This window comes from Phocoena sinus, chromosome 1, assembly GCF_008692025.1.
Source record: "Phocoena sinus isolate mPhoSin1 chromosome 1, mPhoSin1.pri, whole genome shotgun sequence".
NCBI classification, from domain to species: Eukaryota; Metazoa; Chordata; class Mammalia; order Artiodactyla; family Phocoenidae; genus Phocoena; species Phocoena sinus.
Window position 1 is genome coordinate 100,314,714 of NC_045763.1, and position 13,952 is coordinate 100,328,665.

Sequence of the window (13,952 nt, forward strand, 5' to 3'; positions counted from 1 at the left end):
AGTGGTTAAGAATCCGCCTGCCAATGCAGGGGACACAGGTTCGATCCCTGGTCCGGGAAGACCCCACATGCCGTGGAGCAACTAAGCCCATGCGCCACAACTGCTGAGCCCACACACCACAACTGCTGAAGCCCGGGCGCCAGAGCCTGTGCTCTGCAACAAGTGAAGCCACTGCAATGAGAAGGCCACGCACCACAATGAAGAGTAGCCCTGGCTTGCTGCAACTACAGAAAGCCTGCACACAGCAACGAAGACCCAATGCAGTCAAAAAATATATATATACATGTATATATATATGTATTTATATATACTATTATCTACATATAATATTATTGAACTATTATTTATGTATATATGATATATACGTGTATGTTATTATAATAAATAAATTATTTATTATAGAGAGATGGTGATTGCTTCATATTTCTTTTTGTAGTTTATCATAGCAAAGCTGAAATTTTTGGAGAGCAAACATGGCATATCCAAGGATATTATGTGGTTTTATTTTAAGCTTTCAGTAGTGGTGTGTTTCATTCAGCCTATAACAGTAAAAATAAATGAGTAATAGATGACTAGTATGTTTTGTCTGCTATAGTAATATCTTCTATCATTGAATCTGTCTAACCAGCCAGTTACTTTACTGTTATCTGAAATAAAGATCATTGTGTTTTCTGACAATGTAGGAATTTCTGTTCAGTTAAAATATATGTTGTCATTGAAGTAAAAATAATGAAATTGCAAGAAATTGATTGATTTTAGCTGTACTCCTGAACTCCTCTCCCCCAAAGTGAAATCCAGATCATTTTAAAGTTCTTATAAAATAGCTGGAATTTCATTAAAATACTAAAACTCAGCGTTGATAGTTTTTAGTACAGGTACTTAGCCTCTAAATTTTGACCTGAAACATAAACGGTAGTGGTAGCATGTCCAGTCATTCACGTTGATAACCAGCCTCCACGATGGCCCCCAGTGGTCCTCCCTCCTAATATTCACACCCTTAAGTAGTCCCCCACCCACCCACATTTACCAGGGTTGGTCCGTGTGATTGCTAGAATACACCAGAAATGATGGTAAGTCACTTCTGAGATTAGGTTACAAAACAGTGGGACTTCCATCTGGATGTGTCTATGTATGTCTGTCTCTCACTCTGTCACATCACTTGCTCTGTTGGAAGCCAGTACGTGCAAGAAACCAAGGCCTAGCCCAACAACTAAGCTTGGAAATGGATCCTCCAGCCCTAGTCGTGCCCTCAGATGGCTGCATCCTTGGCCAGCAGCTTGACTGCAACCTCATGAGACACTGAGCCAGAAGCACCCAGCTCAGCCCTCAGCCCCTCCCAGATTCCTGACCCTCAGAAACTGTATGAGATAAAAAATGTTTACTAAGCATTTAAATTTGGGAGTAATTTGTTATGCAGGAATAGATAGCCAATGCACACCTCCACTAAAGCTCTTCTTTCATTTGTCAAATCTTAACATCTATTTTTAGTTATTGTTGTTATTATTTGTGCTGTTAAGTGTGTAAATACGTACAATTCACCTGACTGAAGCATTAAGTTGGATGGAAAATACTATGTTCCATCTCCCATTTTCCAATCCAGTGTTTAGTATAATAAATACAGAATTCACTTTTCCCATATTCGGGTCCCATATTAGAATGTACTTAAAATAATTGCTTTGTGACAAGGAGCCTTTTTTAGATTATTCTGCAGATTCTTTTCATTTATGTGTGAAGCTACCAATTTTGTATAACGTGTAATTACTATGCAAGTGATTATGGAATTACTGTGAAATACTTCAAGAGAAAACAGACAGCTTAACAACTATTCTCAGAGAAGTCTGAGGCCTCACCAAAGAAGCTCCTCATCCATTGCTTGTAACTCTGTGATGCTTATTAATTCTACAGGATAATGACAGTGTGGGTTTTATTTAAAAAGTTATATTTTTAAGGATTAGTTAACTATATACTGAAACCTGAGAGAGAGAGCTTCTTAGCAGATGCAGCTTCTTAGCATCATCAAGATCATGAATTGTACTCCCAGCTCTGCTCTCCCATCCCACTTTCTCCATGGTGTTCTGAAAAGGAAAGGTCATAAAAATACTCAGGTTCACTTTTTCCTTTTTGCCCTGCTAAACCAATTTTAGTACCAATAATTGTTTCTTTCCCATAGCTAATCATACAGAAACAGTAATCATGAATAAAAGATGTGACAGAAAAGTGGAATTTCAACTTCTTAAAGAGAAGTTTTTTTTTTTTCTCTTGCTTCCTTTGTCTGTGTTTTTCTAAATGAGGATTTGCCTTAGGACATTAATAGCTACAAATAGATACTTACAGTGAATCCTGGGTTATCAGTCTCATGTTTTTTATACCTGAACTTAAAGAAACAGATGTTCTTAATGAAAAGAAAACATTGATGAGTCCCATGTTCTTTGACATTAATGCTCTTAAATATGTAACTAAAAATTAGCTTTTTTGTCTATTCTTGCCATGATTCTTAAAAACACTAATAAAAATAGCCAATTTTGGAATTGGTCTTGTCTTCCTCTATCCTAAATAGACAAGATTATTTTGAAATTTTACTGAAAATTTCCTTTTAATTTGGACCTAAAAAAAATAGGATTCTGTCTTTCAGATCCCTCCCCCCTTCAATCCACATGCTCACACGTGCACACCCACACACACGCGCACACTTGGAATAGGTTAGGAGGATGGTTATCAGTAACTTCAAGGAACAAATGAATTTCACTCTTCAAATATTTAGTATACAGTGTTATCCAAATACTCCAATAATGTCATCACTTAAGACAGTTGTAGTCTAGCCAGAAGTAAAACCACCAGGGCTTCTAACTCTGCTTTGAACATCTGCCAACTGATACCAACACAAATTTGTAACACAAGGCTAATTCCTGAGTCTTGAACTTGGACAGTCTCTAATGACGAAGGAGGCATCAAATTTTCAGCACTGAAACGTGTCAGAGAAACCCCATGTTTGCTTTATTTTCTTGAGGGTTTTTGTTTTTTAAGCATGGTCACTGAATTGTGTATTTTTCTTTTCAAATGGGTTCCCATTTGTGGGTGGTGGTAGCTCCTGATGAAATAATTTTTAAAACTTGAGAAATAACAGTAATTTTCATAACTAGATTTCATTTGAAAGCTTAAATTATATAGTACTTTGCTATGATTTTTGAGAAAGTTTCCACAACCCTCTATTAACACTTCATTTTTTCTTTTTTTTGTAAAACGTCTCAGGAAACATTTAAATGTCTGTTTAGTAAAGTAATTGTTAATTTCACTCTGTTCACCTGCACGTAATATATGATGCTTATATGAAATAGTACTTCAAGTCTTTCCTAGCAGACATAAGAGGGAAGCCTAAGAATCTCCTTTCACTCCCTTCTTGATCATTCGACCTGACTTGGCGCCCAGGCCCAAAGCCGCAGGCCAGACTCCAAGCACCAGCCCACATTCCCTGCTCAAGTTCCCTTTCATCCCCAAAGCTCACCAGGCCCTGAAGGGGACAGAAAGGAGGATGGAAGACAGCTGAACAGAGGTTAGAAGAGGGGGGTGGAATTTGGCAGCAGGTAGAAGGACTTTGTCTGCACCTCTAGTGGTGAGTGCCTCCACCCTCTTGACCGGCCAAAAATTGAGTGAAGTTCTATGTGGACAAATCACAAACAGCCCTCGATTATAATGTAAAAATATCTCTAGCGGCCTTTACTTATCTACAGCCAGCTGGTTAGGTCTCTAAACATATAAACTCTTAAAGGTATTATGCTTACCGTATTTTAGAAATGTAAATGCCATAACACAGAAAAGATAAGATATACCTGTTGGTAATGGAAGCATTCATAAGCTGAGGCAGTAAGTGTGGTGGTTAAGGTCACAGACTCTAGAGCCAGGCTGCCTGGGTTTAAATCCCAATTCTGACAGCTTGCTAGATGAGTAACCTGAAACAAGTCACTTGACCTCTCCGTAGTAATTTTCTCATCTGCAAAGTGGAGATGATAGCACTACCTTATAGGGTTGTAAAATTTAAATAACCTGAACCTAAACACTTAGATCAATGTCTAATTGGTACTTAGCTTTACGTAAGTATTTGTTCCCATTAATATGCTATGCCCCTTTTCTGATGTTGTTTCTATACTTAGATGACCCTGTCTGATTTGTAGTCAAAAGGTTACTTCATACTCACACCACTACCTTTGATGTCTAACTACTAGCAGATCCCCTCCTCAGCAGTATTTGAAAGCAAAATGCTTATTTTCCTTTCTTTCCCAGGCCCAACACAGAGATACTTTCATTGAAGAACGCTATGGAAAATATAACATCAGTGACCCTTTAATGGCACTCCAGAGAGACTTTGAAACACTGAAGGAGAAGAACGATGGCGAGAAGCAGCCAGTCTGCACAAACCCGCTCTCGATTCTTAAGGTGGTGATGAAGCAGTGCAAGAACATGCAGGAGCGCATGCTGTCGCAGCTGGCTGCCGCAGAGAGCAGGCACCGCAAGGTGGGTTCACCGCTGACGTGCGCCTGCAAACTCCTGAAATGCCTGACACTTTCCCGTCAGCTGCCAGCTCTCACAGTAACTTAACTGGGAGGTCTCACAGGTGTAAAAAAGCCCCTGAGCTTACCTAAGAGCCAGGAGATAGAAAATGCAGGTTATTCCAAATGTTAAATTTGGGCAGCGTGCCAGACGCATTATTTCAGATGGCATTCCTTCTTGATATGACACTCCAAAACACTTGGTATGTTTTTTCAACTCTTGGTCATCCAAACTTTGGCAACAAACTGGGGCTTGACCAAGCCTTGTAGCTGAACGGAGTGTTCCCTATTTGCTTACTTAAGTGATAAATAGAAAGATTAACAGGTATTTGGGGAATGCTATATCAGAGAGAGAGAGAGAGAGAAAGAATTAGAGAATTTACCTGACTATAAACATACAAGCCAATAGATTATTTTCATTTATTTCTAGTTTCGAGTTTCACTGCATTTTACTTCTCATGAAACCATAAACAGTCCCTAGGGTTGTTTACCTTAAAGCTGTTCTACCCTGTTAGGAAAGTGTGTGTGTGTGTGTGTGTGTGTTAGGAAGGCAAACCTGTGCTTTCCTCTACCTCATCTCCTTGGAATTCTTCTAGCGCTTGTGATTTCATTCCCCGACTTATCATTTATGGCTCAGATTTAGCCTGCAAAAAATGCTTGGCTAGAGTCTGCATTTTTAAGAACTATTGGTTTAGATTTATATCAACAAGGGGGGACATCAGTGCATTTAGTAGGAAGCATTTTATTCTGAAAAAATTGGGCTAGCAGCTGCAGTTTGATGGACCTTCGTTTACTTTTATGGTTACCTGCTTTAGAGAGCCATCTGCTTAAAATGCATCTGACAAAGTGCTTAAGGGCTTAGGTCTTGCCCATGATTTTTCTTTCCCTTCACAGAGTCCAAACAAAAGGCCAGAGTGGGAGTTCTTAACCACGAATGGGTCTCAGATGTTCCATGATCCCCCAGAAAATATACAGAGTGCCAAAAGTTTATGCATTTTGTAGAAAATGAATTTTTTCCCCATATCCTTACTTGAATTCTCAGAGTTCTCCAGGACCCAGAAAAGTTTAACCTCTGGACTAGACTGAAGTAATCTGAAGACATTTATGCCCCAGTTTAAAAGGTGTCAGTGAGACTGAGGTAGTTGCCTAAATTTGGGGGCTTTTACATAATATTATGAGAAAATCTTCATAACATCCTTGTTTGATAGGCAGGCCTGTTTTCTATTTCATACATGAAGTAACTGAGTTGTACTGAAGGGCTGGCTGGCTGTCATGCCCATTGAAGGTGTAGTGTTGGGATAATTTATGGTTCTAGGTGATTGGGGAGAGAGGAAGAGTTAAAAAATTCAAAATTCCCTAACACTGTATTTCAGTGTAAGATAGTATTAAATATTTTAAAACAGCTGCCTATCTGATCTTAAGTGTTTTATCAAAGTAGAACACTGACTTTGTTAGACATCAAACTAGAGGCTTATAATTAGGGTGCATATAGTCCCAGTTTGCCTGAGAGAATTCCAGTTTAAGCCTGTTGCCTTGGCATAGTTGTTAACAATACCCGCTTTGGCTCTCAGACATGTTAGTGGTTTGAACAGTCAATTATGTGGTTACTCTGCTTATTACGAAAACTAGGGTTCCCTAGTCCACCCCTTCCCATTCTCTCTCCTCCTCAGTATTAGAGACAACCTCTTTTTTCTTTTAACTGTTTATTTTGGCAGCTAACTTCCATATTTCTAACTGATATACTGCTCTCTCTTGCTTTATCAATTTTAGACACATATTTACTTTCTTTTATTATAGATGTGGATTTCATTATCTTACACGGTGTCCACCTCCCTTCACTCCACCCCTGCCATCTTCCCAAAACAAACATAATACCCTTTCCTCACCCTCATTCTCTGTCATATCTCTTATTACTAGATCTGGAGCCTGTCACATTCTGTTTCTTTAGAGGATAAACATCTGGTGTATTCCCGGGCAGTAGATGCCTGGCTGAGCATTCTGTGTACGGGAATCAGATTGCGGGGACGAATAACTCTTCTGAAAATATGGACTTGGAGCCAGTGCTCTTGTCTTCCCTCCTACACCTCGCCTCCCCGGTGCAGTGTCTGCCACCTGCAGGTTCCATATGTCCTTGGGGTCCTGCAGCGCACAGCAGCTTCCTCCCCCATACCAAAGTAGTTACCACTCCTCCAGCCACTTGCTTTCTTCAGAATGGTAGTAAAATTTCTCATCTGCCAAAGTCTCTCTTTTTGACTTTGTGGGGTTTTATTCTTTTCATCCCATTTCTATCATTTTAGATGGCTCTCCGAAGGGAGAGGAGATGATCTACCACCTTTAGCCAAAAGCTGTTCTATCAAGTTGCCAAAGTTTTCTTTTTTAACCAGTAGGAAATACACCAAAATATTTTCATTTTTGTATTTAAAAAGGAGTCCCAGGAAGTTTTCTCTCTCCTTTAATAACAGTTGTGAGGAGAAACAATAGGAAATGGCCATTGGGATGACAGTGCTCTGGCCTAGGGAGGTCTAGGCCAAGGCACCTCTGAAGCATGAGCAGAAGCTACGAAGAAATCCATAGCCACTGGAATATTATGCAGTTGTAGGCAGGATTATGTGGGGAAATGTCCCTTTAAATTTGTGTTCTTAAAATTGGGCTTAGGGCTTCCCTGGTGGCGCAGCGGTTGGGAGTCCGCCTGCCGATGCAGGGGACACGGGTTCGTGCCCCGGTCTGGGAGGATCCCATGTGCCGCGGAGTGGCTGGGCCCGTGAGCCATGGCTGCTGAACCTGTGCATCCGGAGCCTGTGCTCTGCAACGGGGGAGGCCACAACAGTGAGAGGCCCACATACCGCAAAAAAAAAAAAAAAAAAAAAAAAAAAAAATTGGGCTTAATCCCTTGACACAAGGATAAGTGGAATGGGGTAGGCAGGTTAATTAAAAAGTATTGTGGGGCTTCCCTGGTGGCGCAGTGGTTGAGAGTCCGCCTGCCGATGCAGGAGACACAGGTTCGTGCCCCGGTCCGGGAGGATCCCACATGCCACGGAGCGGCTGGGCCCGTGAGCCATGGACGCTGAGCCTGCACGTCCGGAGCCTGTGCTCCACAACAGGAGAGGCCACAACAGGGAGAGGCCCGCGTACCGCAAAAAAAAAAAAAAAAAAAAAAAAAGCCTTGTGAAAAATCTCCACTTAAGATCTCAATAATTGAGCCTTTTCACATGCAGGATAAATTCAAGAGAGTCTTTTCACCTCTTATCTACTGTACACGAAATGCATATATTAATTAAGCAAGGCACAGTTAGGATGTCACCTGTTTGAAATGTTTAATTTTAGGCTTCACCCTCTGGTACCTCCGGTGATTTGAACATCAAGGGAGAGCTTCAGCTTTCAGCTTTCCATGGTCCTGCCTTGCTTCATCACCTACATCTGTCCCCTAGTCCCACCAAACTTAATAATTCTCTGAAACCTTCTCAGCCCCTACAGCTAATGAGTTGCTCTCTTCTATTTACATGCCACTTCGTGTTACCTCGGATAAGTATGTACTGTATTGTTTCCTGGCACATAGCTTACATATCTTTCACCCTTCTAGACAGTGTGCTCCTTGATGGCCCTGACTGGGATTTACTTATTTATTTATCTGTGGAATGATGTTGGGTGCTTAGAAGAACACTTAGTATTTAATTGTATTCTAAGTGTGACTCCTTGATATTTGAAAATGATTTTTTTTTTTTTAATTCCTTAAAGGTAATCCTAGACCTTGAGGAAGAAAGGCAAAGGCATGCACAGGACACAGCTGAAGGAGATGATGTCACCTACATGCTGGAGAAGGAGAGAGAGCGGCTGACTCAACAGGTAATTAAGGTGGAGGGGCTCAGAGCAGTATTTGCCTAGAGTAGCATTTCTTGAAGATTATTCTGCAGGGTGTAAATTGGTGTTGCTCAAAAAAAGGGGGCTTTGTGGTCAAATAAGTCTGGGAATTACTGGATTAAACGAAGTTAAAGAGGTTTCTAACTTCAATTTGTTAGACCCTTTAGTATGCAGAAGCATGCTGTGAGTCTTCAAGAACAAGATAGGGTATTCTGTGTTTAGCAAATTTATGTTTTCATAAAATCTTTTAACATAGATCATTCACTATGGGACTGTCATTCCATAGAACACACTTTGGGGAACAGTAACTTTGAACTCTCCAACTTTTTTTGACTTAGGACTCCTAGTAAGAAATACATTTTACATCACAACCCAGTATATATACACATATATACATATGCCTGAAACAAAAATCTCATGAAATCATACATAACCCTTACTGCTTATAATACACATTGATATTTTCGCTTCTGTTTCATTTTTTTTTATTTCTGATCACGGCTCACTAAATGGTTTTGCCGTCCATGAATGAGTCTCAGAGTTTGAAAAACACTGACTAAAAGGGTTCCTTCAACCCTTTCCCTCTCACTCTGTGCCTTAAATAGGGTTGGGATGATGATTAAAGGAGATGGCATTTGTATAAGAGGAATGATTCAAATGCAACTACTTAATGTTTGTTTGTTTTTAAGACCAGAAAGAATTATTACTGAAGCTTTAAAAGTTTTCAGCAGCATTCGTCACAAAATCTGGTTGATACGGCTCTCTGCTGTTTTGATTGGCTCTAATCCCCCGAACTTTCCATAACATAAAACGCAAGGATGATTCAGATTCCCACTAATAGCCCTGAGACAATGAGAACTAGAAGTGCCTCCTAAATCATCCAAGAGAGATTAAGTTGCAGTGTGTACATTTTTATGTTAGGTGTTCTGATACTTAAATATCTGATGTAAGCACGTGGCACACATGGTAATCCCATGTGCCAGAAAACAGCTAGCTTGATGCATTCTACTTGGTAAGTTTTTCAGTATCTCTTTGTTTCCTTACTCTAATCAAGATTGTGGTGGCATTCTTTTGTAGTTGGAATTTGAAAAGTCCCAAGTGAAAAAGTTTGAAAAAGAGCAGAAGAAGCTCTCCAGTCAGCTGGAAGAGGAGCGCTCCCGCCACAAGCAGCTCTCCTCCATGCTGGTGCGCGAGTGCAAGAAGGCCACCAACAAGGCCACCGAGGAGGGCCAGAAGGCGGGAGAGCTGAGCCTGAAACTAGAGAAGGAGAAGAGCCGGGTGAGCAAGCTGGAGGAAGAGCTCGCTGCTGAGAGGAAGCGGGGCTTGCAGACGGAGGCCCAGGTGGAGAAGCAGTTGTCTGAGTTTGACATTGAAAGGGAACAACTGAGAGCAAAGCTGAACCGAGAAGAGAACCGGACCAGAACTCTGAAAGAAGAGATGGAGAGTTTAAAGAAGATAGTGAAGGACCTAGAGGCTTTGCACCAGCAAAGTAGCCCCAGCGCGCAAGTGAAGAAACCAGTAACCCTGTCTAAAGGCACGGCAACTGAGCCACCTCTGCTAGTGTCTGTATTTTGCCAAACGGAGAGTTTTCAGGCAGAAAGAACCCATGGGAGCGGCACGGCCAAGGTAACAGCCACAGGGCTGCCTGGTCCCACCACTCCTGCTTACTCTTATGCAAAAACCAATGGACATTTTGACCCAGAAATGCAAACTACCAAGGAGCTGATTACAGGCAGCAGTGTAGAAAACCAAGCGCCTCCACGAGAGAAGCCTGTGGGATTGGCCCAAGAGAAAGCAGTAGAGAATGGTGGGTGCCCTGTGGGCATGGAGACTCCAGTCCTAGCGCCTGGTCACCTCCCTTCCAGTGGGAGCTCACTGTCTCCCAGCAGCACTGCCTCTTCCTCTCTCACATCCTCTCCTTGCTCTTCACCAGTACTAACTAAGCGCTTATTGGGGTCATCAGCTAGCAGCCCTGGCTACCAGTCATCCTACCAAGTAGGGATCAACCAGCGGTTCCATGCAGCTCGGCACAAATTTCAGTCCCAAGCAGATCAGGACCAACAAGCTAGTGGTCTACAGAGCCCTCCATCCAGGGATCTATCCCCAACCCTCATAGACAACTCTGCTGCCAAGCAGCTGGCCCGAAACACAGTCACCCAGGTGCTCTCCAGATTCACTAGCCAGCAAGGACCAATCAAGCCCGTGTCTCCCAACAGCTCTCCCTTTGGCACAGACTATCGAAATCTGGCCAACACTGCCAGCCCAAGAGGTGACACCAGCCATTCACCTACTCCAGGGAAAGTGTCTAGTCCTCTGAGCCCCCTGTCTCCAGGGATCAAGTCCCCTACCATCCCCAGAGCTGAGAGAGGAAACCCTCCACCCATCCCACCCAAGAAACCTGGCCTCACTCCTTCTCCATCTGCTGCCACTCCACTGACCAAACCTCATCCCCAGGCAACCTCTTTGACCACCACAGAAGACCTTGCCAGCAGCTGCTCTTCTAGTGCTGTCGTAGCCAATGGCAAGGACGTTGAGATACTTTTGCCTACCAGTAGCTAGTCCCTAGGAGGGAGTCTCCACATTTGACATTCCATCAGATTTCATCCAAGAGCTCAGAGTCAAACCATTGAGTCAGATCATGTTATTTATTTTGATAGTAGCTGAAACTACCTGTATAATACATTCAGTGTATTTCACCTTTTTGTATTTTTTAGGTAGAAACTAAGTAGTTTGGATTTTTATGATTCACATCTTTGTGCTAAAGCTAGAAGGGCACCTCAAAGGTGTCTAAGCTTTGCAGTCACCATCGTGTTATGATGGAGAAAGCTAATTGAGTACCAGGTGGTGATTTCCTGTCTATCTGGGGACTAGAATCCCTCGACACTCCTTTTGAATTATGTGGAAGTGGCTCATGCAGACTTTTCATTCCAGATGAACATGTTATAAAAGTGCCTGAAGTGAGACTGCCGTACGAATGTGATTCTGCAGCAGTAACACAAAATGGATCATTCAGCTTCGAAAAATGAGATCCTCTGTGAATTCTGAATGTTAAAAACCAACACTGCTTTCAGTCGTCTTTTACTGTTTTTTAATACAAGCTTTGTGTTCAGAAACAAGGCTGCATAAGTAGAATGGGAATCCTAAAGGTGGGTGTGAACTCGCCACAAAGCTGAGCTTTATGGAGCCCTTGAGAAACCCTCCTGAACATTAAGCGGTTGGGGTGCTGATTTTCTTGTACTTTTGAAAAATTACATCGCTCCCAGTTTCCTGCATAAGTTTTTGAATACAGTGAAATCACATATCCTTCAAAAATATCTTCAGGCATCTACTGTTGTGTAAGGAACTTCTGATTCCGATTGCTATTACTTGAATAGGAAATGGTTACTCATTCTGTATAAAAGTTTTGCAACAGAATGAGATCTTTATTCTGTAATGAAAAAGCAATAACTTAAAGTTCACTGTCTTTGTAATATTATAAGTCAGAATTATACAGGTTTTAGCAAATTGTTACACTTTTCTCCAAGCTGCCAGCACTCTGTGTCTATCTGTGGAACCAAATTAACTTTTGCCTAAATGGAAGTATACATATATCTGTATAGATAAACACCCCTTTTACGTGTTTAACATACACACACTTAAACACATAAATAATAGTGTGATTATATCTTTGGAGTTTGCAATATAGCATAAAGGACGAGTAGAAATGCATGTTAAGATTACCTACCAAAACAACTAGTTATAGCTGGGACCCAGTCAATCACAGGAGGACTCTTGTCCACCAGGAGGGGAAAATTTCTAATGAAATCAGGTCTTCAGCATCAAAAGAAGACAAGGCCAAACCAACCCAGTGTCACAAAACTCAACTGGTCATATAAATGAGTGAAACAGGTCGGTCACTCAAGTGATGTATGACAGCTGGGAGCAGTGGGAGCTGTAGCAAACTGAAGTGCCCAAGCCCCGTTACAAAGGGCACCCCCTGTTCAGTTTCAGCCGCTTGTTGCCATGCAAGAATGCTAGACCCGGGTTACCAGCTCCTAAAATTTTTATGAAATCCAAATTTTCATGAGAAACATTCTCATTTTTAAATATCAAGAACTGATCCAGAAATATTTAAATACTGCTAGTTAAACACTTCTGCAGCTGGATTCAGCCCGCAAGCTGCCAAGCTGCAGCCTCTTTCATTCTAGAAACTTCAGTCGTTTCCATCACAGCAAGTTTGTGAGGACAGAAGCCTCCAGACTTTCCAACCTGTTGGCTAGCACAGCCAACAAACTCCGCAGAGTATAATGACTATTCTTCTCTTCCAAACAAGACTGTCTGCAACCCAGCTCATACATGGTGGGTACATGATTTTGTGTCCACAAGGATGAAGAGGCCTTGGTGTCCTCACATACATTTTTCTAGCCAACATCTATCCAGCAGCCACTGACCTGCTATAATTTAAATCTATTTCCTCTTAATCCAACATGAGTTGATGAGGGAAAAGCAAGTGATGGAAATCAAGATAAATGACTATGGAGTATATTGGTGTCTGCACAGCTTATGGTTTGACTAAAGACAATACATCAAAAAGTTAAAATACTATTAATGCCTCAGCGTGTCTACCAAATGACAAAGGGGTTATCTTAAACTTCCCAGAGCAATCACGCATTAAGTTTTATTCCCGTGTATAGTCACATGAACTGGATGATAAAATAGCTGAACTTTCTAAGCAGAAGAGGGAGCTATAATCCCAGAGTGTTATTACCTCTTGCTTTAAATGGTAATCTTACAAATTGCATTGTGCTCTTCTTTTGTTTTGGCATAGATATAGAGAGAGAGAGAGACTATAAGGAAGTTTATTTCTTAGGAAGTGCACTGAATAATGTATTTCTTTTACAGTGTAATATGGGGGTGGGGAAATGCAAAAGAAATGTGTATTTTTGCTAGTTGCCTATCTTCTGAGATAAATAAGCACAATACTGCAGTGGATCCAGTAACCCAGTTAGGTATTATAGGTTAGTATTGAGGTTTGCCATAGATTGTGTGTGTGCTAAGTAAAAGTTCTGTGATTCACAATTTTGGTCTTAACCCGTGTTGCAAAAGCTGTGTTACTGGTCAACAGATTATAATGCTGTGCGATGCATAGCACAAGCATTAACTAGTCCTTAACGTGTAAAGCCAAATGTACCGTGCAGAAGTCTTCACCTGTTTTTATAGCAGACTTCATTAAAACAAGTTAAATCCTACTGTCTGGGCAAAAAAATAGTCTTGTTTGTACGAAATGGAGAATGTTGCACAACAGGGCCGATTTTGTTGGGGAAGGAGCAGATTGGTGAAGAGGGAGCACTCACTCCTGGCTTTAAAAGAACAAACGAAGTCAGTGACCCATCCAGGTTAGACCCCAAAAGGAGCTGGGTACATTGGTTTTCCTTAGAATCTTAGAGCTGGGAGGAGTCTTCACAATAATCCAGTCTGTAATTTTTAAACCATTTGGGGATTCTGGACCTTTTGAGAATCTAAAAACTGCTAGACTCTGTCCCCAGAAAAATGTCTATGCTTATGTGCAAA

The 13,952-nt window shown here is 41.4% G+C and overlaps 1 protein-coding gene across 3 annotated transcripts in view; it reads left to right on the forward strand.

Moving 5' to 3' along the window:
• CTTNBP2NL (CTTNBP2 N-terminal like) overlaps positions 1-13,630 on the forward strand; it is a 67,347-nt gene extending 53,717 nt beyond the window's left edge. For all 3 annotated transcript variants that reach the window (XM_032634822.1, XM_032634806.1, XM_032634812.1), the window contains 3 exons: positions 4,279-4,509; positions 8,280-8,387; positions 9,480-13,630. In XM_032634822.1, coding sequence (XP_032490713.1) covers positions 4,279-4,509; positions 8,280-8,387; positions 9,480-10,961 — 1,821 coding nt within the window. In that variant the 3' untranslated portion in view covers positions 10,962-13,630. The remainder of the gene's footprint in view (positions 1-4,278; positions 4,510-8,279; positions 8,388-9,479) is intronic.
• Positions 13,631-13,952: the final 322 nt, after the last annotated feature.